The 23,726-nt window shown below is 42.1% G+C and overlaps 1 protein-coding gene across 1 annotated transcript in view; it reads left to right on the forward strand.

The window, feature by feature from the left end:
- PARP8 (poly(ADP-ribose) polymerase family member 8) overlaps positions 1 to 23,726 on the forward strand; it is a 323,912-nt gene that overhangs the window by 235,692 nt on the left and 64,494 nt on the right. Inside the window, exons 10-13 of the mRNA XM_073680309.1 lie at positions 242 to 308; positions 5,611 to 5,733; positions 9,037 to 9,592; positions 22,269 to 22,322. Coding sequence (XP_073536410.1) covers positions 242 to 308; positions 5,611 to 5,733; positions 9,037 to 9,592; positions 22,269 to 22,322 — 800 coding nt within the window. The remainder of the gene's footprint in view (positions 1 to 241; positions 309 to 5,610; positions 5,734 to 9,036; positions 9,593 to 22,268; positions 22,323 to 23,726) is intronic.

Genomic DNA, 23,726 nt, shown 5'->3' on the forward strand with positions numbered 1-23,726 from the left:
CATTTGGAAGCAGCTTCTAAAGAAGCATGATCCGGGTACTGAAGCACTGCAGCTCAGTGTTTGGGAGAGAAGGAAGCAACATAAGGTATTGAAGTACATTGCAAAAATTGCTAATCTTACAATGCTTGGAGGATATTTAAACAACAAAAAACTTTAGTTGCTCTCAACTTTTGTTTCTCTAAAGCTGGGTAGTATGAAATGCTGTGATGTATGTAGTCTTGTAATATCTTTTGTTTTCCAGTGCCAACAGTGGATGTATTTCAGATTTCTACGAAAGAGAAATTTGGTTTAGGACACCAGTTGAAAAAGTAAGTTTAAGAATTGTTACTACAGAGCATCTGTGTCATGAAAGTCGCAGTGACTTTCAAAAGACTTATTAGAAACTGAGTAAATTGATTGTGTATTATTATTATGTATTATAATTATTCCTTGGATCTTAAAGGGCATCTGTCAGCAAGTTTTTATTATGTAATTCAAAAATAGGGGCTGAGACCCTGATTCCAGAGATATATCACTTACTAAACTGCTTGGTGCACTTTTGATAGAATCCCTGTTTTCTCTGCTATTGATGTAGCAGTGGTCAGAATGCTGTGCTCTATATAACCCCGCCCACAGCCCTGATTGGCAGCTTCCTGTAAACACTGTGCATTGTCATCAAGCTGCCAATCAGTGGTGGGGGCGGGGTTACACAGATTAGCTGGACTAGCTTGCACATGAGACCTAGTCCTCTAGTGATATTATCCTGCTAATAAAACACTGATTGTATTGAAACTACACCAAGCAGCCCAATAAGTGCCACATCCCTTGAATCAGGCTCTCTGCCTCTACATTATGCTGCTTTGAGACTAAATGACAAAAACCTGGAGTCAGATTCCCTTTAACTTTCTTGGTTCTGTTGTTATTGACTCAAGCAAATCAGAAAATCAGTGAATCGATGCTCTGATTTGTAAATATAATTATCGGAGGCAGGGGTTTATCTAGGATTAGAGGGTCCAGGATGCGGTCACATCTGTGATATATGTTTGACAGTGCTTTCTGCCATGTTAGAGGACAGCAATCATATGAAGGGTACATCGTACTGTAATTGGGGGCTTAATTGTATCAGGACCCAGGAGAAATGATTTATTCTTGTAGTTGGAGCAATCCAATGATACCTTACAGTGATTGTGCATAGCTCTCTATCAGCGGAACAAGAGCCCTCCGGGACTGAACAAGGAGCCATTTAGCAAATGCTGCTAGAAAATTCCTACTGATGCAACTTGTTTTTTTTTTTATAAAAGCCCCTAAAAGAAATTATTATTGGCTCATAGTGTCTTTTACTGACTCCTCTGTAACATGTCTGCTGATGTGCAGAGAATTTCACATCACATTGTGTCATCTTCCTGGAGGAAGCGGTTACAATCATTAAGCCAGCATCAAAATGCTTAATCACATGGTCTCAGGGATGTCATGCCGTTTGCCTTCAGACCAGGATGTCATCAATGTGTAACACAGGTGCCGGATTGCAACGCACAGAGACCACGAGGCGGGAACAGTCAGGGGTTGATATAACCACTTTATATGTATAACAGTTATTTTAAATGGGGTTAGTAACAATGGAAATTAACAGTATTTTGAATTAACAAAAGGAATCTTTCAGCAAGTAACAGTAAAGTTCTTTTTTGTCGTGCAGTGCACTCAGTCGTGGTAGTCATCACGTGAGTTCTCTTTCTATCTATATGGCCCTATCGGGGGTCACCGGTTCTTCCCGCTAGGCCACAAGTCTCTTCCGGATAAAGTCTATCAGATCCCGTTTAGTCTCCCACGTACCAGCCGGCCCCCTCCCAACCTGAGATTCTAATCCCAACTGTCCCCGGTACCATAGGTGAAAGTTGGAAGTGACGGCCCTGCTCACTCACGATGTTCCTCTGCTATCACTGGCCCGCCTCTCCTGTCGCAGTCTTCTCTCAGCTCTTCTCCGCTTGACTGTTGATGGTAGTCTCTCAGGCTTGGGTCAATGTGGGTCAGACCTCAGCTCTTGACAGGCGACGTCGGGTCCCGGGAACTTAATATGTACAGAGCGCAGGTCCTGACTCTGACCACCGTCTGCACAACTTAGAGCTCTTCTGTGAGGGGTCTGGACCTCATCAGGTGGTGTCTGGCACTAAGGTGACGCAAGCCTCCGGCTGAGGCCTGTCGCGCTTGGCTCTGCGGTCCATCTGGAGCATGTCTGCTCTGCTTTTGAGCTTGGTGCAAAATCTGTCTGCACACAGGGCTTTTACATCCAGGAATTCCTTCCTGTGGGTCACCTGATCTGGTCCAGCATCTGAATTTACCCCCCCCCCTTCAAATCTTCTAGCACAACTTAGTTCCGCTTGATTTCGTCTGGCCAGCAGATGGTAGTCTTTCCTCACTATTGGAACATCCTGCAAGAGTTCCTCTGATGTCTTACTGCCTTCTACCACAAATGTAGCCCTATAAAGAATAACCTGTAGATAGCAACAGAATGGTGGCAGTGGCTTCAATAAGTAAGTAATGGTGTTTTTGTAGAGATGAATAAAACAATTCTAAACAAATCGATTTCACCAGAAAAATTCAGAAATGGCTGAATCCAAAATTTGTGGGATTCTATTCGTTATGATCCTGAAAAGTAACAATCAATTTTCTGAATTCTCTTGTGCTGGAGACAGATTTAAATAATAATAATCATAAAAAAACAAAACTTTATACTCACCTTTCCTCACCTCTTGATATGCTGCTTCCGCCATCACAGCTCCCTAGTTCTCAGTTGACCTTACATGCTAGAATGAATGAAGAACAGAAGACCAGAAGAACGGAAAACTAGCTCGGAGGACTGGGAGCTGCAGTGGTGGCGGAGGTGGCGTAAGAACATGTAAGGAACAGTGAATATAAAGGGTCGTTTTTAATCTTAACCCCTTCCTCATGGCAATTAGGGTTGTTTCGATACAAGCTGAGTTTATTCAAACCAAATTAAATCTGCCGGCCTAATGTGTGCGAATTTGCCGGCCTAATGTGTATTAATCTGCCGGCCTAATGTGTGCGAATTTGCCGGCCTAATGTGCGCGAATCTGCCGGCCTAATGTGTGTGAATCTGCCGGCCTAATGTGAGCGAATCTGCCGGCCTAATGTGAGCGAATCTGCCCGCCTAATGTGAGCGAATCTGCCGGTCTAATGTAAGTGAATCTGCCGGCCTAATGTGAGCGAATCTGACGGACTAACGTGAGTGAATCTGCTGGCCTAATGTGAGCAAATCTGCCCAAATATAATTTTAGCCTTTGCCTAGACAAAAATTTGCCTTGTCTGCAGTATGCATAATTATATTTGTTGGAAAAAAAGGCAACAGAATCTCAGATCTATATTTTAGCATTCATAGACTTAAGATCGGCACCTATGGTTTTTCAAGATTTGCTTATTGCTAGTCACATAGTGCAGCGCCAGCATCAGACATTCTTCACTGGCCGCCATAGTCACGTGTCGAGATGCGGCGCTGCACTACATATTGGCCGATTCCGTTGACAGGCATTGTGGGAAAGGTGCTGAATTTTAAAGGAAAATATATTATTAAACTTATTTGTAAATATTGTGACCCTGAAGTAGCCCAATATAGGGGGTCAGAAAGCGCCTGTAAGGTTAAGTTCCCACAAGTTTTTGACGTTTGTAAACTGCAGTTTTACAGTTCCAGTAAAGTGGATGGGATTTATAGAAATCTCATGGCCACTGTTTGTTTGTTTTTTCAAATCTGCAACATATGAGTTTATTTTGCCGGTACGGTGAGCTTTATGGGTGTATTTTCTCCATAGACTTGCATTAGATTTGGAAAATATGCATGTGTTTTTAATGTGTTTCCGCTGTAAAGAAGCGCTGAAAACGCATTTAATACGCACATGACTGTATAATGAAGATTTTCCAAATCAAATACCAGGAAGTAACAGAAACAAGGCAGTTTTATTTAAAACATGACCGACCAACAAGAGACAAAAACCACAGCAGCAAAAACGCGATAAAAACGCCTGTAAAAAAAAGCGCAATGAAAAACACAAGTGGTAGCAGAGTCACATCCTCTCCCAAAATAGGCCTACTTTCCACTACTCCGGATTCAATCTCAAAGGCGCTTGTACTCTTTCTAACAACTGTTAAGTCAATTATTCCACGTCACTGGAAATCCATAAAAACTCCCATTTTGGGTGAATGAGTGGAAGAGGTTACAATATTATGAGAATGGAAAACATGATTACACATAATAACAATCGCCTGGAGGCTTTTCATTGCCAATGGACATATTGGTTATTATTTAGTGAGGGGAATGACCTGGCAATCTGGTTGGCAGAAAATAATACTTAAAATAAAATGTTGTGGTAGATGTGGTCTCCTCTGAAGTGCTGGTTTCAATAAGTCATGGTGTTCTTTTTCTTTTTTGTTCTCCCCCACCTCACTTTCTTTTCCTTCTCATTTTTTCTCTTTTTCCCTCCTTTCTTCTTTACATTCCTCTATCATTATTTGGTTCATGTAAAAGCTTATCAGGCTGGGTATAATTATATATTTATGTTTAACAATAACTTAATATTAACAACCGTTTCTTTTTTTTATTGTTATTATTGAACGGAATTGGAATGTTCAGTTTTCATATCAATGTTATTAAAAAAAAAAAGTATTTAAAGTAAAAAAAGAAAAAACACAAATAACCTAATTTATCTAATAGGTGCAGAAAATCTGCAACATCAAAAACTCAACAAATACTCATCATAGGAACATGGCCCTAATAGAGAGAACTCCAGGCACAGATCTCACTAGTATAAAATAACCTTTTGTTGGCCACGTTCACACGTTCAGTATTTTACAGCAGTATTTGTAAGCCAAAACCAGGAGTGGAACAACCAGAAGAAAAGTATAATAGAAACACGTCACCACTTCTGTATTTATCACCCACTCCTGGTTTTGGCTCACAGATATTGATGTAAAACACTGACCAAATACTGAACGTGTGAACGTGGTCTTATAGTATAAACCAGAAGCTCTCAAGGGTTTTTCCTGTAAGACCATAGTAACAAAGTCTTTTCCGATACTAAAAAATATTTATTTGTCTCCTAAGCCAGTGTAATAAAAAAACAAACAAAAAAACCCCCTCAAAAGTCTGCAGTCAGAGTAAGAAGAGTGCAGCGTATGCATCTGTGAGAACAGCCTTTTCATGGGGGCTTCGCTCAGACCCGGGGGGCTGCCCAGTTTCAGTAGAACAGGTATAAACTGTGTTCTCCTCTATCTGTTAAAGTTTAATTAACCAGGGACCCAAACCCTATGGAACTCCGACTTTCTACAGCAAGTGATGTTCAATCGTCATGTTTGCTAACTTCAGCGCTCCGTCTAGTCGGAGTCCTCCAGGGTGTCAGTCTCGGGAGAGCGGAGCTCGTTAATCTTCCTCAGCAGGGGTGAGAGCGGTGAAGTCTATGGAGGGCTCCGCCACAGACCCTGCGGCAGAAGATGATAAGTTGGAGAAGTGGGGGTTTGTTTTAGTAAAAAGATTTTGCCTGGAGTTCTCTCGCTAAGTACAAGGCTTGCATGCGCGGCACGGAGAGGATTGTCTTTAATCAGATGCCGCTTTTGATGTGTGCACAGAATCATGCAGACGTTTGTGACGCAGCAATGGAAACAGAGCAAGGAAAAATCAAACTGTTCGCACAAGAAGATATCGGACAAGAAGGTGAAGTCTCCTCTGCACATTTTTTCTACGTTGCGCAGGTAATGTCACCTTGTGCGCTGTCATATAATGTGTCAGTGTATCTGATTGTCGCAGGTACTCATCACTGACTATTTCCTGTCCCAACTGCTGCTATTAAAGCAGCTATAAAGTGTACGGGATATGATGTAATAGAAAGGACCTATCTCCATAACAGGGTCCCATTTTGTGCAGCGGCGAACCAAAAGTTGGCTGCACGTATGGTGCTCCCTTCATTACTTCTGTAGGAGTTTTAACAGTGCCCATCAGACGTGCTTGGATAACTACTATGGAAGTAATGCAGAGCGCAGAGCCTGACTGCTACCTGTCCTATATCATCTAAAATTATCACCTTATTCAGCGCCTGTGCTGCATTCCATAAATGTTTATATAGCCCCCTGACTCCCCCTGTATAACACCCAAAACCTTTTGAAGTTCTCCTGCGCTGTATGTTAATTCTGTCGGTACGGTCTGACGGGCATCCATTCTGTGCTCTCTATTCCTCCCCCTGGCTACTGCTCTGATTGATGTGGATCACGCCTCCAGTGTCATCCACATTGCGGGACGAAATCTTGCGCCTGCGCAGAGAACTCGCGCCTGCGCACTAAGCTTTGCTCTGCGGCAGGCTGAGCCGTAAACATAAGTGTGCACAGTAGAGCGAAGCATAGCGCGCAGGCGCGAGCTGCGATTTCTTTGAGCAGGCGCAAGATTTTATCTGGCAATGTGGATGACACAAGAGGCGTCATCCACATCAATCAAAGCAGGAGGACAGCGAGCAGCAGTCAGGAGGAGAGATTGAGAGCACAGAATAGACGCCCATCGGACCGGATTGACAGGACTAACATACAGCAAGGGAGAACTTGGGGGGTGTACAGGGAGAGTCAGGGGGTTATATAAGCATTTATGGAATGCAGCACAATTGCTGAATAAGGTGATCGTTTTAGTTGATATAGGACAAAACTGGTGACAGGTTCCCTTTAATGTCAACGCTAGACAATATGGGAAGAAGGGTGCAGGTCGCACAGGATCACTCACATGCTGATCTGATTGTTTATGCCTCTAAAATCATTGATGTCGGCAGCACATCTCTCCGTGTAAAGACAACAACGTGCAAACTGTATGGTGACCAAACCATCTAATTAACAATCCTTTGGTCTCCATACTGTTTCCATCAGGAGGTGTAACGGGCCTTAAAGGGAATCTGTTTTTGCTACCTCATTTGAGAGCAGCATAATATAGGGCAAGAGACCCTGTTTCCAGCGATATGTCACTTAGTTTACTGGGTGCAGCAGTTGTGATAAAATCAGAGTTTTATCTGCTGTAGATGTAGCAAAGCTCAGAAAACTGCCCCCGCCCTCACCACAGCTTTCTATGTACATTGTATATGGACAGTAAACTGAGGATGTTGTTGGACCAGGAGGCACAAGGCAGCTAGTCCAGCAGAGATAATCTCCTGACCAAACATTGATTGTATTGAAAGTACAGCACACAGCCTAATAAGTGAAACATCACTGAAATCAGTGTCTCAACCCCTGCCCTCAAATTACATACTAAAAATCTCCCTTTAAACCTGTGCCGATCAACTTTTTACATCACCAATCAACACTCAATATGGGAATAAAAGGTATTTACTCTGAATAAACTGAAAATGAAATATCTAGTCAGAGGTAACCGAATTTACTGAGTAGTTCCTTTACTTAGGAAGACAGATAGATAGATTAAAAATAGATAATAGATGTAGACGGACTAATTGAAGACGAAAATGAAAGATTGACGATTATAAGGGCACTTTACCAAATAAGAAAAATTATAGCAGCACACTGGTTAAGTAAGTCTCCCCCAAAATTTAGAGAAATTAGTGAGAATATACATTTGTTGGTTCGGCTAGAGGAAGGGGTATACAAAAAAAGGAAAGCTTTACACAAATATTATAAGATATGGGGAAGATGGAAAGCCTATCATGGTGCATCGATTTTATCATTACTAGGTTCTATATGTGAGTAAATTTCTCACTTGTAAATATCCTATACGTTGGAATGTTACATTAAATATAGAACAACTTAAGTTACACAGGATGAATATGGGTCTATGGAAAATGGATGTGAGCCCACCAGAAAATGCTAGACTACAACAATCTGAGCCCACCTTTCTATGTACATGTTTATTGTCTTTGTATTGATAATGTGATAAATAGTATAGGTGTAATTAACTTTGTAAAATATTGCAGCCTCTAATTTTTTGTACCATTGATTATTAAATTATACCAACAAGATCTAGAACGCACAAAGAGTGGGGAGGGGGATTACATGGGAATTGGTGTTAATGTTTCTTTATGTTGTATTTGAAAAAAAATCCATAAAAATCTTATCTGATTTAAAAAAAATAAATAGATAATAGATAGAAAAAGTAGAAATAGACATATATTGAATGGATATTAGATAGATAATATATATTAGAAATAGATCATGATAAATAAATAGCTAGATATTAGAAATAGATAGATATTGGATACATATTACCTACTATAGGCAATAGATATTACGTAAATATAAATACATAAAAATGTTAGAAATAGTGATGGATAAATATTTGATTTATAGATAGGTAGATGATATACATGATATACAGTATATTAGATAGGTAGCTAAAGTATTAGGACGTAAGATATTAGAGAAATAGTTAGATAGATATATTTCTGAGATAGATGGGTAGAAAGATAGATATTAGATAGATATTTTATACATATTTAATAGACAGATATTATAAATAAGCACAAGTTAGAGATAGACAGATGATAGATAGATAGATAGATAGATAATAGATAGATAGATGATAGATAATAGATAGATAATAGATGGATAGATAATAGATAGATAGATAGATAGATGATAGATAATAGATAGATATATGGATAATAGATATATAGATGATAGATAGATAGATAGATAGATAATAGATAGATAGATAATAGATAGATGCTAGATAGATATATGGATAATAGATATATAGATGATAGATAGATAGATAGATAATAGATAGATACAAACCTAATGTGACAGACAAGAAGCAGAATAATAATGGGCAATGAGAAGCAATAAATAAAGAATAAAAATGTAACACCAGCACACTTTTCTTACTTGTACGTTTTTTATCCTTGTGACTTTAATATTCTGTGATGTAATTATTTAGTAATCTAGAATATCAGATAACACCGACCCTGTCAGAAGCTGTTGATGTTGGATTTCTGTCGTTTGGCTTTTATATACCTTATATTGTTTTCAGATAGAAGTGATGTGTTTGTGACTCCTTTCATTTACCCTTTGAAGGTCGCCCAGTTACCCCCCTCCAGGATGTGGTAAAAGTAAAGTAAAACTAAAGTCGGAACAAGATGGAATATCTAAGACTCACAAACTTCTGAGAAGGACTTGTTCTAGCACGGTCAAGGCTGAAGACATGTGTAACGCAAAATCCCACAGGAACTTTGGCCGGTCGCTTTCCAGTGATCCTAGGGCTGAGCAACCAATGGGCTTAAAACCACACAAACTTTTGAGTCGTCAATGTTCCACCGCCATTAAGCAGGAGGAATGCATTTCACTGAAGCAACATAAACTCTTAACCCGTTCTTGTTCTGGGGACCCAAGATGTGAGCACAACAGCACCTTGAAGCCCCATAAACTTTTAAGCAGGTCTTATTCTAGTAATCTTCGTATGGAAGAATTAGATGGACTCAAGAACCACAAACTACTCAGCAAGTCTTATTCCAGTGCCCCCAAATCATCAAAAATGGACCTTTTGAAAGAACCTATCGCAGAGGGCAGGCGGCTCTCTCTTACCTCAGGGCTGATTGGTATATTAACGCCAGCTGCATCTTCACAACCTGCTGTGGGTACATTGGTATTGTTTTTGACATAAGGGAATGCTCCTTGTCTTTACCTACAGGCCTTTCTTCTGACCCTTCCACTACTATTTAGAATTTTTTTTCATATATTATAGCTCCTGTGCAGTACTGATCAGTGTGGGATAGATCCTGGGATCCCCAAAGATCTCTCGAACCAAGGGGCAGAAGCACTCCACTAATTCTTGAGAGTGGGGACATTTTTGCATAGACTTTCTATGGAGCCGATAAGGTGGTCTGCTCATCATCAAGGCATAAGCTGAGCGCTTTTATCTCTTGGTTTGAACCATTGATTGGAATCCCAATACCCAGACCACAATCCAATCAACAGTGCTGGACATGTGCTATGGAATATCAAAAAATAAATAGAAAGTTCAGTTACCCTTTACAGAAAAAAATTAACTGAGCATAGACCACTATAGAGATAAAGTGGCAATAAAAAGTCAATATTTTTGTTGATGTTAAAATGCCAGGTTTTTGTCACGTAAAAAAATCATACCAAGAAAACAATTTCAGAACTTTTTTCCCACCTTTCATGTCAACCATAATCTGTACAAATCCATTGAAAAATAAAGAAAAAGAAATATAAAGAGCTAAAATAATGTGTTTGCATAAATATACACACCCTTAAACTTACAATTTATTGAAGTATTGTTTGAATTTATGACAGCATTCAGTCTTTTTGGGTTGGAATCTACCAGTATGGCACATCTAGAATTGACAATCTTCGACCACTGTTCCTTGCAGTAGCTCCAAATCTGTCGGATTGCGAGGGCATCTCCTGTGCACAGCGCTCTCTTCAGATCACCCACAGATTTTCAATTGGATTCAGGTCTGAGCCATTCCAAAACGTTGATTTTCTTCTGGAAAAGCCATTCTTTTCTTGATTTGGAGGTATGCTTAGGGTCATTGTCGGGCTGAAAGGTGAAATTCATGTTCAACTTTTTAGAAGAAGCCTGAAAGTTTTTTTTCAAACTTGACTGATATTTAGAACTGTTCAGAATCCCCTCCATCTTTACTAAAGCCCCAGTTCCAGCTGACAAAAAACTGCCCCAAAGCATAATGCTGCCTCCACCATGCTTAACTTGGGGTCTGGTGTTCTTTTGGTGATGCATAGTGTTGGCTTTGCACCAAACACACCTTTTGGAATTATGGCCAAAAAGTTCAACCTTGGTATATCAGACCATAGCATATTTTGCCTCATGCTTCTGGCACATTTTATGTAGGTTATGGCAAAACATAGCTGGTCTTGGAAGTTTTTCTTTGTAGGAAAAGGCTTCCGTCTTGCCACCCTGCCTCACAGGCCAGACTTATGAAGGAAATTGTTGTCATATGCCGTACACAACCAGTACTTGCCAGAAATTCCTGCAGCTCCTTTAATGTTGCTGAAGGCCTCTTGGAAGCTTCTTGGACCAATTTGCTTCTTGTCTTTTCATCAATTTTTGAGGAATGTCTAGTTCTAGGCAATGTCAGTGTTGGGCCAAATTTAAGCCAATTCTTGATGACTGTCTTCATAGTGTCCATGATACATCTAATGGCTTGGAATTTTTTTTTTGTACCCTTCTCCTGACTGATAACTTTCAACACTGAGATCCCTTTTCTGTGTTGTAAGCTGTTTGCGGACCATGACTTTTGCTTTATATTCCCCCTCAAAATGATTACAGTTTGTTTCTTGGATTTGTACAATTATGGATAACATTAAAGGTGGAAAAAGTTCTGAAATAATTCTTCCTGGTGTGATTATTATTCTTACATGACAAAAAACTCGCATTTTCACAGGGGTGTGTAGACTTTTTATATCTACTGTACATTAAATTGGTTGTCTTGATAATTAAGGGGATTTTCTAGCACTTTCTGTAAATGGACATCTCAAACTCCTCTGTGTCAATGAAGATTTACTGAGCATGTGTAACCACTGAACTGTTAAAGGGAATCTGTCACCAGATTTTTGCTTCCCCATCAAGGTTGCCAACCTGATTTTTTATTTTTTATGGAAAGCTTTTCAAAAAATCACGGACAGACAATATTTTTTATGGACACATTGGAAAACCATAATAAATCATTATGATTATAATTTTACAAGGGATATATATATACAGCCCATAATTCTGATAAGACGACAGTAGCATTCACTGGAAGCTGTAAAATAATGATAGGGCACCTTAAATTTTTTTCTATGGACAGGGCAAAAAAGTGTCCTATTTTTATGGACTGTCCAGGAATTTCTGAACAGCAACCTAGTACCCCATCTGAGTGCAACTTGTTTTAGGATAAATAATGGATTGACAAAAGTGCACAAAGAGCACTAACTAGATAGAATGCGATTTTAATGCATTTTTTTGGCGCTCACTCAGTAATGCTGTGAGACCACAGCACTTGAATAGCCTTAAAGGGAATGTGTCACCCCCCTGGGCGATATCAGACCTCTACTGTGGCCATACAGGTGATAGAAAAGTAAATCTATACATACCTGTATGGCCCATAGCAGAGGTCTGATTGCAGAGAAAAGCACTTTAATCAATTCTTTTTTCCACAGGCTTGGCGTCCGGGGGAGTCGGCAATCCCCTCCTATCTTCTTCTTATTCCCCTAAATCTCCACCTCTCTGCTTAATTATCATATCCCCCCTCCCCTGCACATCACAGGGCCCTGTGACATGCACTGTGCTCCCTGACTTCTGGGAATGCGCAAAGCGCCGCTCACATGGGGCCGGGATGAATCAAAGCGCGCTCTGTCTCTCTGTGCTCTGCGCCGCAGGTTTCTATTGCGCCTGCGCCGGGGACTCACTTTCACTTTCCGCCACCTGCGCAATAGAAACCTGCAGCGCAGAGCATAGGTAGACAGGGCCGGGATGAAGCAAAGCGCTCCCTATGTGAGCGGCGCTCTGAGCATGCCTGGAATTCAGGGAGCACAGTGCACGTCACAGGGCACTGTAATGTGCAGGGGAGGTGGGGATATGATAATTACACATATATGCTGGGATTTGGGGGAATAATAAGCAGAGAGGCGGGGATTTAGGGGAATAATAAGCACATAGGGGGGGTTTGCTTGGCATCCCCCCAATGCCAAGCCTGTGGAAAAAAGAATTGATTAAAGTGCTTTTCTCTGCAATCAGACCTCTGCTATGGGCCATAAAGGTAAGTAAAGATTTACTTTTCTATAACCTGTATGGCCATAGTAGAGGTCTGATGTCGCCCAGGGGGTGACAGATTCCCTTTAAATAATAATATCCAGTGGTGCAACTAGTTTGATGGGTCCCAGTGCAAGATTTGGACCACCTGTCCCAACCTGATATATATATCCCCCATCCTGGTATATATATCCGTTATCCTGGGCCCCATCCTGGTATATATATACCCCATCCTGGTATATATATCCGTTATCCTGGGCCCCATCCTGGTATATACCGTATGTCCCTCATCCTGGTATATAAGTCCTTTTCCTGGGCACCATCCTGGTATACATGTCCCTCATCCTGGTATATATGTCCCTCATTCTGGGCCCCATCCTGACATATACAGTACAGACCAAAAGTTTGGACACACCTTCTTATTTAAAGATTTTTCTGTATTTTCATGACTTTGAAAATTGTACATTCACACTGAAGGCATCAAAACTATGAATTAACACATGTGGAATTATATACTTAACAAAAAAGTGTGAAACAACTGAAAATATGTCTTATATTCTAGGTTCTTCAAAGTAGCCACCTTTTGCTTTGATGACTGCTTTGCACACTCTTGGCATTCTCTTGATGAGCTTCAAGAGGTAGTCACCGGAAATGGTCTTCCAACAATCTTGAAGGAGTTCATAGAATCATAGAATCATAGAATGGTAGAGTTGGAAGGGACCTCCTGGGTCATCTGGTCCAACCCCCTGCTCAAAGCAGGATTCACTAGATCATCTCAGACAGATGTCTGTCCAGCCTCTGTTTGAAGACGTCCATTGAAGGGGAACTCACCACTAGAGATGAGCGGTGTTCGACTAGAACTGTTCGCCAATCTCAAATTCGAGCTGTTTTGGGCGGTGTTCGAGTTGTTCGACGAACCCGAACGATTTGCAAAAAATTCGGCTGTTCGAGGTTATGTTCGATAACTGTTCGTGCACCAAAAGCGTGTCCTGCATGTCTGGCGCTATTAAGAGCACCAATCATGCAGGGATTGTCTGCCACTCACTGTAATGCCACAGCCATGGTGGTTGTGGCATTACAGTGATTGCCCAAATCGATGGGAACAGTGCCAACAGTGAAACATGAAAAGCCGGCAATTCAGCAGCGGCATACACCTGTACCCGACAATTTAGAACCGAAAGAATAGAGCTTCACACATAGATTAGATAGATATAAACATGTCAGTCACATATATAAGAAGCACAGTGACAGTGTTGCTTACTGTACTTGTCATTTAGCGTAAAGGATTTATCAAAAAAAATAATAGTGTTTTCATGCACCGTCTCTTTAAAAAAGCCGGCCGGCAATTCAGCAGCGGTACCCGACAATTTATAACAGACAGAATAGAGCATCACACATAGATTAGATAGATAGAAACATGTCAGCCACATATATACGAAGTACAGTGACAGTGTTGCTTACTGTACTTGTCATTTAGCGTAAAGGATTTATCAAAAAAAATAATAGTGTTTTCATGCACCGTCTCTTTAAAAAAGCCGGCCGGCAATTCAGCAGCGGTACCCGACAATTTATAACAGACAGAATAGAGCTTCACACATAGATTAGATAGATAGAAACATGTCAGTCACATATATATGAAGTACAGTGATAGTGTTGGTTACTGTACTTGTCATTTAGTATTAAAATAAAGGATTTATTATTAAAAAAATTGGCGTGGGGTTCCCCTTAATTTTAGGCTCTAGCGGAGGTTAAGCAGACGGCTGGGGCAGATGTTTGAAGCCTGGGAAGGGGGTAATACCCACGGAGCTTCCCAGGCTACTAATATCAGCCCCCAGCTGAATACATAGCCTTTACTAGCTATTAAAATGGGGGACCCCCCAAAAAAAATGACATGGGGTCCCCCCTAATTTAATAGCTAGCAAAGGCTAGGCAGACAGCTGGGGGCTGATATTAATAGCCCAGGAAGGGAGCCATGAATATTGGCCCCCTCCCAGGCTAGAAACACCAGCCGTCAGCCGCCCCAGAAATGGCGCATTCATAGGATGCGCCAATTCTGGCACTTAGCCTCGCTCTTCCACGCTGCCCTGGTGCGGTGGCAGGGGGTAATAGGGTTGGGGTTGATGTCAGCTTATAATGCCAGCTGACATCAAGCCCAGGTTAGTAATGGAGAGGCGTCTATAAGACACCCCCATTACTAACCCCATAGTCAAAGTTAAAAAAAACACAAACACCCAGAATAAAGTCCTTTAATTGAAATAAAGACACAATCCTTTATTGTTCTAAATTAAACCATACTTACCGTCATGCCCATTCCAGCTGAAGCCAACGATCTCCTGCAATAAAAGAAAAATAATAAAGCAACCTCATCCTTACCTTTCCATGGTTCCCACGACAGCTTCAGCTCTGCTACATCGAGATGACAGGCTGGACCGCAGCAGAACGCTGCCATCCAGCCTCTCATCCCGCAGACACTGAGAAGCGCAGGCTTGCTTGCGCTGCTCAGCGTCTCTCTGTGACGACATCCAGATGAGCCGAGTTCATGTCCAATGAACTCGGCTCACCTCATGCACGTCACTGACAGCGTGGGAAAATTCTCACGCTGAAGCGGTGAGTGCAGGAGAATTATCCCACGCTGTCAGTGACGTGCATAAGGTGAGCTCATGTCCAATGAACTCAGCTCACCTCCTGCACGTCACTGACAGCGTGGGAGAATTCTCCTGCACTCAGCGCTTCAGCGTGAGAATTCTCCCACGCTGAAGCGCTGAGTGCAGGAGAATTTTCCCACGCTGTCAGTGACGTGCATAAGGTGAGCTCATGTCCAATGAACTCAGCTCACCTCCTGCACGTCACTGACAGCGTGGGAGAATTCTCCTGCACTCAGCGCTTCAGTGTGAGAATTCTCCCACGCTGAAGCGCTGAGTGCAGGAGAATTTTCCCACGCTGTCAGTGACGTGCATGAGGTGAGCCGAGTTCATTGGACATTAACTCGGCTCATCTGGATGCCCTCACAGAGAGACACTGTGGAGCGCAAGCAAGCCTGCGCTTCTCAGTGTCTGCGGGATGACAGGCTGGATGGCAGCGTTCTGCTGCGGTCCAGCCTGTCATCTCGATGTAGCAGAGCTGAAGCTGTCATGGGAACCATGGAAAGGTAAGGATGATGTTGCTTTATTATTTTTCTTTTATTTCAGGAGATCGTTGGCTTCAGCTGGAATGGGCGTGATGGTAAGTATGGTTTAATTTAGAACAATAAAGAATTGTGTGTTTATTTCAATTAAAGGACTTTTTTCTGGGTGTTGTGTTTTTTTTAAATACTTTACTAGAAATTCATGGTGGTCATGTCTAATATTGGCGTGACCCCATGAATTTCGGGCTTAGGGCCAGCTGATAATGCCAAGCTGGCCCTAACCCCTTTATTACCCAGTGAGCCACCGCATCAGGGCCCTGGATGAGTTGGGTACAGCGCCAGAAGATGGCGCTTCTATGAACGCGCCATTTTCCGGGGTGGCTGCGGACTGCAATTTGCAGCGGGGGTGGCCCAGAAAGCTTGGCCCTCCCTGCGCTGCGGATTCCAGCCCCCAGCTGCCTAGTTGTACCTGGCTGGACACAAAAACAGGGCGAAGCCCCACGTCAATTTTCTTTAAATTATTTCATGAAATAATTAAGAAAAAAAGGGCTTCCCTATATTGTTGTGTCCGGCCAGGTACAAATAGGCAGCTGGTGGTTGGGGGCAGCCCGTTCCTGCCTGCTGTACCTGGCTGGACACAAATATAGTGCGAAGCCCCACGTCAATTTTTTTTTAATTATTTCATGAATTTCCTGAAATAATTAAAAAAAAATTGACGTGGGGCTTCGCACTATATTTGTGTCCAGCCAGGTACAGCAGGCAGGAACGGGCTGCCCCCATCCACCAGCTGCCTATTTGTACCTGGCCGGACACAACAATATAGGGAAGCCCTTTTTTTCTTAATTATTTCATGAATTTCATGAAATAATTAAAAAAAATTGAAGTGGGGCTTCGCACTATATTTGTGTCCAGCCAGGTACAGCAGGCAGGAACGGGCTGCCCCCAACCACCAGCTGCCTATTTGTACCTGGCCGGACACAACAATATAGGGAAGGCCTTTTTTTCTTAATTATTTCATGAATTTCATGAAATAATTAAAAAAAAAGTACGTGGGGCTTCGCCCTATTTTTGTGTCCAGCCAGGTACAACTAGGCAGCTGGGGGCTGGAATCTGCAGCGCAGGGAGGCCCAAGCTTTCTGGGCCCCCCCCCCGCTACAAATTGCAGTCCGCAGCCACCCCGGAAAATGGCGCGTTCATAGAAGCGCCATCTTCTGGCGCTGTACCCAACTCATCCAGGGCCCTGGTGCGGTGGCTCACTGGGTAATAAAGGGGTTAGGGCCAGCTTGGTATTATCAGCTGGCCCCAAGCCCAAAATTCATGGGGTCACGCCAGTATTAGACATGACCGCCATGAATTTCTAGTAAAGTATTTAAAAAAAACACAACACCCAGAATAAAGTCCTTTAATTGAAATAAAGACACAATTCTTTATTGTTCTAAATTAAACCATACTTACCATCACACCCATTCCAGCTGAAGCCAACGATCTCCTGCAATAAAAGAAAAATAATTAACCAACCTCATCCTTACCTTTCCATGGTTCCCACGACAGCTTCAGCTCTGCTACATCGAGATGACTGGCTGGACCGCAGCAGAACGCTGCCATCCAGTCTGTCATCCCGCAGACACTGAGAAGCGCAGGCATGCTTGCGCTCCTCACTGTCTCGCTGTGACGGCATCCAGATGAGCCGAGGTCATGTCCAATGAACTCGGCTCACCTCATGCACGTCACTGACAGCGTGGGAAAATTCTCACGCTGAAGTGCTGAGTGCAGGAGAATTCTCCCACGCTGTCAGTGATGTGCATGAGGTGAGCTCATGTCCAATGAACTCAGCTCACCTCCTGCACGTCACTGACAGCGTGGGAAAATTCTCCTGCAATCAGCGCTTCAGCGTGAGAATTTTCCCACGCTGTCAGTGACGTGCATGAGGTGAGCCGAGTTCATTGGACATGAACTCGGCTCATCTGGATGTCGTCACAGAGAGACGCTGAGCAGCGCAAGCAAGCCTGCGCTTCTCAGTGTCTGCGGGATGACAGGCTGGATGGCAGCGTTCTGCTGCGGTCCAGCCTGTCATCTCGATGTAGCAGAGCTGAAGCTGTCCTGGGAACCATGGAAAGGTAAGGATGAGGTTGCTTTATTATTTTTCTTTTATTGCAGGAGATCGTTGGCTTCAGCTGGAATGGGCGTGATGGTAAGTATGGTTTAATTTAGAATAATAAAGGATTGTGTCTTTATTTCAATTAAAGGACTTTATTCTGGGTGTTTGTGTTTTTTTTAACTTTGACTATGGGGTTAGTAATGGGGGTGTCTTATAGACGCCTCTCCATTACTAACCTGGGCTTGATGTCAGCTGGCATTATAAGCTGACATCAACCCCAACCCTATTACCCCCTGCCACCGCACCAGGGCAGCGTGGAAGAGCGAGGCTAAGTGCCAGAATTGGCGCATCCTATGAATGCGCCATTTCTGGGGCGGCTGACGGCTGGTGTTTCTAGCCTGGGAGGGGGCCAATATTCATGGCTCCCTTCCTGGGCTATTAATATCAGCCCCCAGCTGTCTGCCTAGCCCTTGCTAGCTATTAAATTAGGGGGGACCCCACGTCATTTTTTTTGGGGGGTCCCCCATTTTAATAGCTAGTAAAGGCTATGTATTCAGCTGGGGGCTGATATTAGTAGCCTGGGAAGCTCCGTGGGTATTACCCCCTTCCCAGGCTTCAAACATCTGCCCCAGCCGTCTGCTTAACCTCCGCTAGAGCCTAAAATTAAGGGGAACCCTACGCCAATTTTTTTAATAATAAATCCTTTATTTTAATACTAAATGACAAGTACAGTAAGCAACACTATCACTGTACTTCATATATATGTGACTGACATGTTTCTATCTATCTAATCTATGTGTGATGCTCTATCTTTCTGTTCTAAATTGTCGGGTACCGCTGCTGAATTGCCGGCCGGCTTTTTTAAAGAGACAGTGCATGAAAACACTATTATTTTTTTAAATAAATCCTTTACACTAAATGACAAGTACAGTAAGCAACACTATCACTGTACTTATTATATATGTGACTGACATGTTTCTATCTATCTAATCTATGTGCGAAGCTCTATTCTTTCTGTTCTAAATTGTCGGGTACAGATGCTGAATTGCCGGCCGGCTTTTTTAAAGAGACGGTGCATGAAAACACTAATATTTTTTTTAATAAATCCTTTACACTAAATGACAAGTGCAGTAACCAACACTGTCACTGTGCTTCTTATATGTGTGACTGACATGTTTCTATCTATCTAATCTATGTGTGATGCTCTATTCCTTCTTGTCTAAATTGTCGGGTACCGGTGTATGCCGCTGCTGAATTTGCCGGCCGGCTTTTTTAAAGAGAGTGTCTTCTGAGCAATTTGTCAGCTTTTGGACACCTTTGCAGGTGTTTTCTATGTGTTTCTATGTGTTTTTGTTTGCCTGCCATTGGTTTTAACGGTGTTCGACGGTGTTCTATGGTGTTCGACGAACAGTTCGACGAACAGTTCCTCGAACATCCCGGTGTTCGACGAACCGAACCGAACCCGAACACTACGGGGGTGGCTCAACACTACTCACCACCTCTCGTGGCAGCCTGTTCCACTCATTAATCACCCTAACTGTCAAAAAGTTTTTTCTAATATCTAATCTGTGTCTCCTCCCATTTAGTTTCATCCCATTGCTTCTAGTCTTTCCTTGTGCAAATGAGAATAAAGATGATCCTTCTACAATGTGACAGCCCTTGACATATTTGTAGACAGCTATTAAGTCTCCTCTCAGTCTTCTTTTTTGCAAGCTAAACATTCCCAAATCCTGCAACCGTTCCTCATAGGACATGGTTTGCAGACCAGTCACCATTCTGGTCGCTCTTCTCTGAACTTGCTCCAGTTTGTCTATGTCTTTTTTAAAATGTGGTGCCCAAAACTGTACACAGTATTCCAGATGAGGTCTGACCAAAGAGGAGTATAGACCGATAATGACTTCACGTGATCTAGACTGTATGCTTCTGTTAATACATCCCAGAATTGTATTTGCCTTTTTTGCTGCTGCATCACACTGTTGACTCATGTTCAGCCTATGATCTATTAGTATACCTAAGTCTTTTTTCACATGTACTGTTGCTTAGCTCTATTCCTCACATTCTGTATATGCTTTTTTCATTTTTATTGCCCAGATGTAGTACTTTGCATTTTTCCCAGAGATGCTTAGCACTTGTTGGCCCTTTTGCCTTCACTCTGCGGTCCAGCTCACCCCAAACCATCTCGATTGGGTTCAGGTTTGCTGACTGTGGAGGCGTAGCACCCCATCATTCTGCTTCTTGGTCAAATAGCCCTTACACAGCCTGGAGGTGTGTTTGGAGTCATTGTCCTGTTGAAAAATAAATGATGGTCCAACTAAATGCAAACCGGATGAAATAGCATGCCGCTGCAAGATGCTGTGGTAGCCATGCTGGTTCAGTATGCCTTCAATTTTGAATAAATTCCCAACAGTGTCACCAGCAAAGCACCCCCACACCATCACACCTCCTCCTCCATGCTTCACGGAGGGAACCAGGCATGTCGAGTCCATCCATTCACCTTTTCTGCGTCGCAGAAACACGGTGGTTGGAACCAAAGATCTCAAATTTAGACTCATCAGACCAAAGCACATATTTCCACTGGTCTAATGTCTATTCCTTGTGTTCTTTAGCCCAAACAAGTCTCTTCTGCTTGTTGCCTGTCCTTAGCAGTGGTTTCCTAGCAGCTATTTTACCATGAAGGCCTGCTGCACAAAGTCTCCTCTTAACAGTTGTTGTAGAGATGTGTCTGCTGCTAGAACTCTGTGTGGCATTGACCTGGTCTCTAATCTGAGCTGCTGTTAACCTGTGATTTCTGAGGCTGGTGACTCTGATAAACTTATCCTCAGAAGCAGAAGTGACTCTTGGTCTTCCTTTCCTGGGGCGGTCCTCATGTGAGCCAGTTTCTTTGTAGCGCTTGATGGTTTTTGCAACTGCACTTGGGGACATATTCAAAGTTTGCCCAATTTTTCGCACTGACTGACCTTCATTTCTTAAAGTAATGATGGCCACTCGTTTTTCTTTACTTAGCTGCTTTTTTCTTGCCATAATACAGATTCTAACAGTCTATTCAGTAGGACTATCACCTTTGTATCCACCTCACTCCTGCACAACACAACTGATGGTCACAACCCCATTTATAAGGCAAGAAATCCCACTTATTAAACCTGACAGGGCACACCTGTGAAGTGAAAACCATTTCCGGTGACTACCTCTTGAAGCTCATCAAGAGAATGCCAAGAGTGTGCAAAGCAGTCATCAAAGCAAAAGGTGGCTACTTTGAAGAACCTAGAATATAAGACATATTTTCAGTTCCTTCACACTTTTTTGCTAAGTATATAATTCCACATGTGTTAATTCATAGTTTTGATGCCTTCAGTGTGAATGTACAATTTTCATAGTCAAGAAAATACAGAAAAATCTTTAAATGAGAAGGTGTGTCCAAACTTTTGGTCTGTACTGTATATACACACACATATACACTTACACATATGCATTCCTCAACATTGACATTACAACACCGGGAAGTAGAAATTGTGAAATTATGGAAATTACAGGATTGATATACAAGTTAATCATCTTCAAATGATGAAAACATGGAAACTATATTTTCAAAACATCTCGATTTATTCAGTACCAAGTTATGAACACCACATACAGAAATCTCTGCACTTACAGCCTTGGCTGATATCATTGAAATGAATTTCATTAATGTTCTTCTGCGCTGAATGCACTTGGGCAAATCATCAAGATCCTCTGCTGGCGGCTGCCATTGCATTTGCCTACCAATGAGGTCCCAGATGTGCTCGATGGGGGACAATCCCGTAGACACTGCAGGTCATTGTTGAATCCAAAGTCACGTGTAAGTACAGTATTTCTGCACATGGCACTCATGCTCAATACTAAATAAATCGATACGTTTTGAGATTTTTGTTATAATTTTGCATATTATTGATTTTGAGAAATATAGATACATAGACATATATGCACCTCTCAAGGTTCTATGTATATATATATATATATATAAAAAAAATATCCTAGATAGACATAACTATCCCTCTATTAGGGCATATAGAAATCCTCTGCTCAATTGCTTTGTTTTCTGTATTAGTAGAAGGATTTGTTCTCACGTCACAGTTATGTCACGATTTTTGGAATAATTTTCTGAAATCAGGGTAAAACCCCATCACTTGGGTCATGAATTTTGGAAAATCTCATCATTGCGAGGTATGAAAGAACCCCGGCTATAAATTAAGACACAGATTAATATTGAAATGAATAGTTTTGTTTCGGTCTGAAAAAAATTAAAATCCATGCATATTATCCATCTTTTATTGCAGCCAACCAATGGTGCAAAAAGTGTTCCAGTGCGGGGGCATGGATTTCTTGTGCAGGTATGTTCACTTTCAATCATGGGTTCAATTGGGCACAATATTCTGTTATTCAATTAACCTGTTCCAATATCAAACAGACAGCATATACAGGAAAGAAGATAATTCCTCACACTTTAAAATATTGGAATATTAAAGGGGTATTTCCAATGTCCAAAGTCATCCCTCTCCATAAAATCTGGGCTAAATGACTGATTGCTGGTGATTCTCCAGCAATCCTGAGAATGGGGCTCTGGAATAAGGCGGAGGTGCGCATGCTTAACCTCCGCTCCATTCTTTGTCCATAGGACTGCTGGAGAAAGCCGAGTACAGTGCTTGCTATCCCCAGCAGTTCCATAGACAATGAATGGAGCATGCGCACACCTCCGCTTCATTCAAGACAGGGCTTTGCAGAGTAATATTCTCAGGATTGCTGGGGTCCCAGCAGTCAGTTCCCCCCACCAATACGTTTTTCCCCACCCTATTAATAGGGGATAACTTTGTATTTTGTGAATGCCCCTTTAAAACTAAGTTCTGTCAAGGATTTGTCCATAGTAAATCTGATGAGTATTTTACTAATGAATCTACAGAAGAAATTTGAGGCTTTGAAGTTCTCAATATTCATGAGCTGCGGCTCCACATCCCCACCTATCGCTGATTGACCACCGACTTATCCCAGTCTTCCGTATTGATCGCAATGTTTAAGTCTCTGGGACTTTGATACTGAGTGGCTATCCAGATTGGTGATTGATGGGTATACATCACTGTAATGAGGACCATATCATCTTAGTTACTGAGCTGCAGTACTAAGCACAGCTACTTCAAAGTGTGGGGATCTTTGACCAGTACGTTTGGTAGTGACTGTGCCTGATATCGCAGCTCCGCCTCATTAACTTGAATGGGACTAAGCTTCAGCACCAGGCAGGGCCACTACAAAATGTACAGAACTGTGTCGGAGACAAATAAGGGGACATTCCATCACTGAGTACTACTGAGCTGCAATATCGGGAACAGCCACTAAAAATGTATGGAGTTGGGCCAGTACGCCACTACAAAATGTAAGGAAATGTGTCTCGTAAACAATATAGGAGATGCGGCACAAGGCCCTTGTTTGGTGTACCATAAGTCATAACCCCATCAATATGATGATGATGGCCTGTTGTTGGGATAGAAAGAAAAATGAGGGTAGTTTCCGGCACAACTGACTTGATAAAAAATGTAAGTTTACTGAAACAAGTTAAAAGTCCATTAAAAGTTAAAAAACCTCAACACCTGATGCGTTTCTGGAATAATAGGACACCCTTAGTCAAGTTAAAAGTCCATAAAAAGTTAAAAAACCTCAACACCTGACGTGTTTTTGGCACACTAGGACGCCCTTAGCCATATGACTAAGGGTGTCCTAGTACGCCAGAAACGCGTCAAGTGTTG

The sequence above is a fragment of the Phyllobates terribilis genome, unplaced genomic scaffold (assembly GCF_046119375.1).
Source record: "Phyllobates terribilis strain yellow unplaced genomic scaffold, ASM4611937v1 Scaffold_1__5_contigs__length_1240528914, whole genome shotgun sequence".
In the NCBI taxonomy this organism is placed as follows: Eukaryota; Metazoa; Chordata; class Amphibia; order Anura; family Dendrobatidae; genus Phyllobates; species Phyllobates terribilis.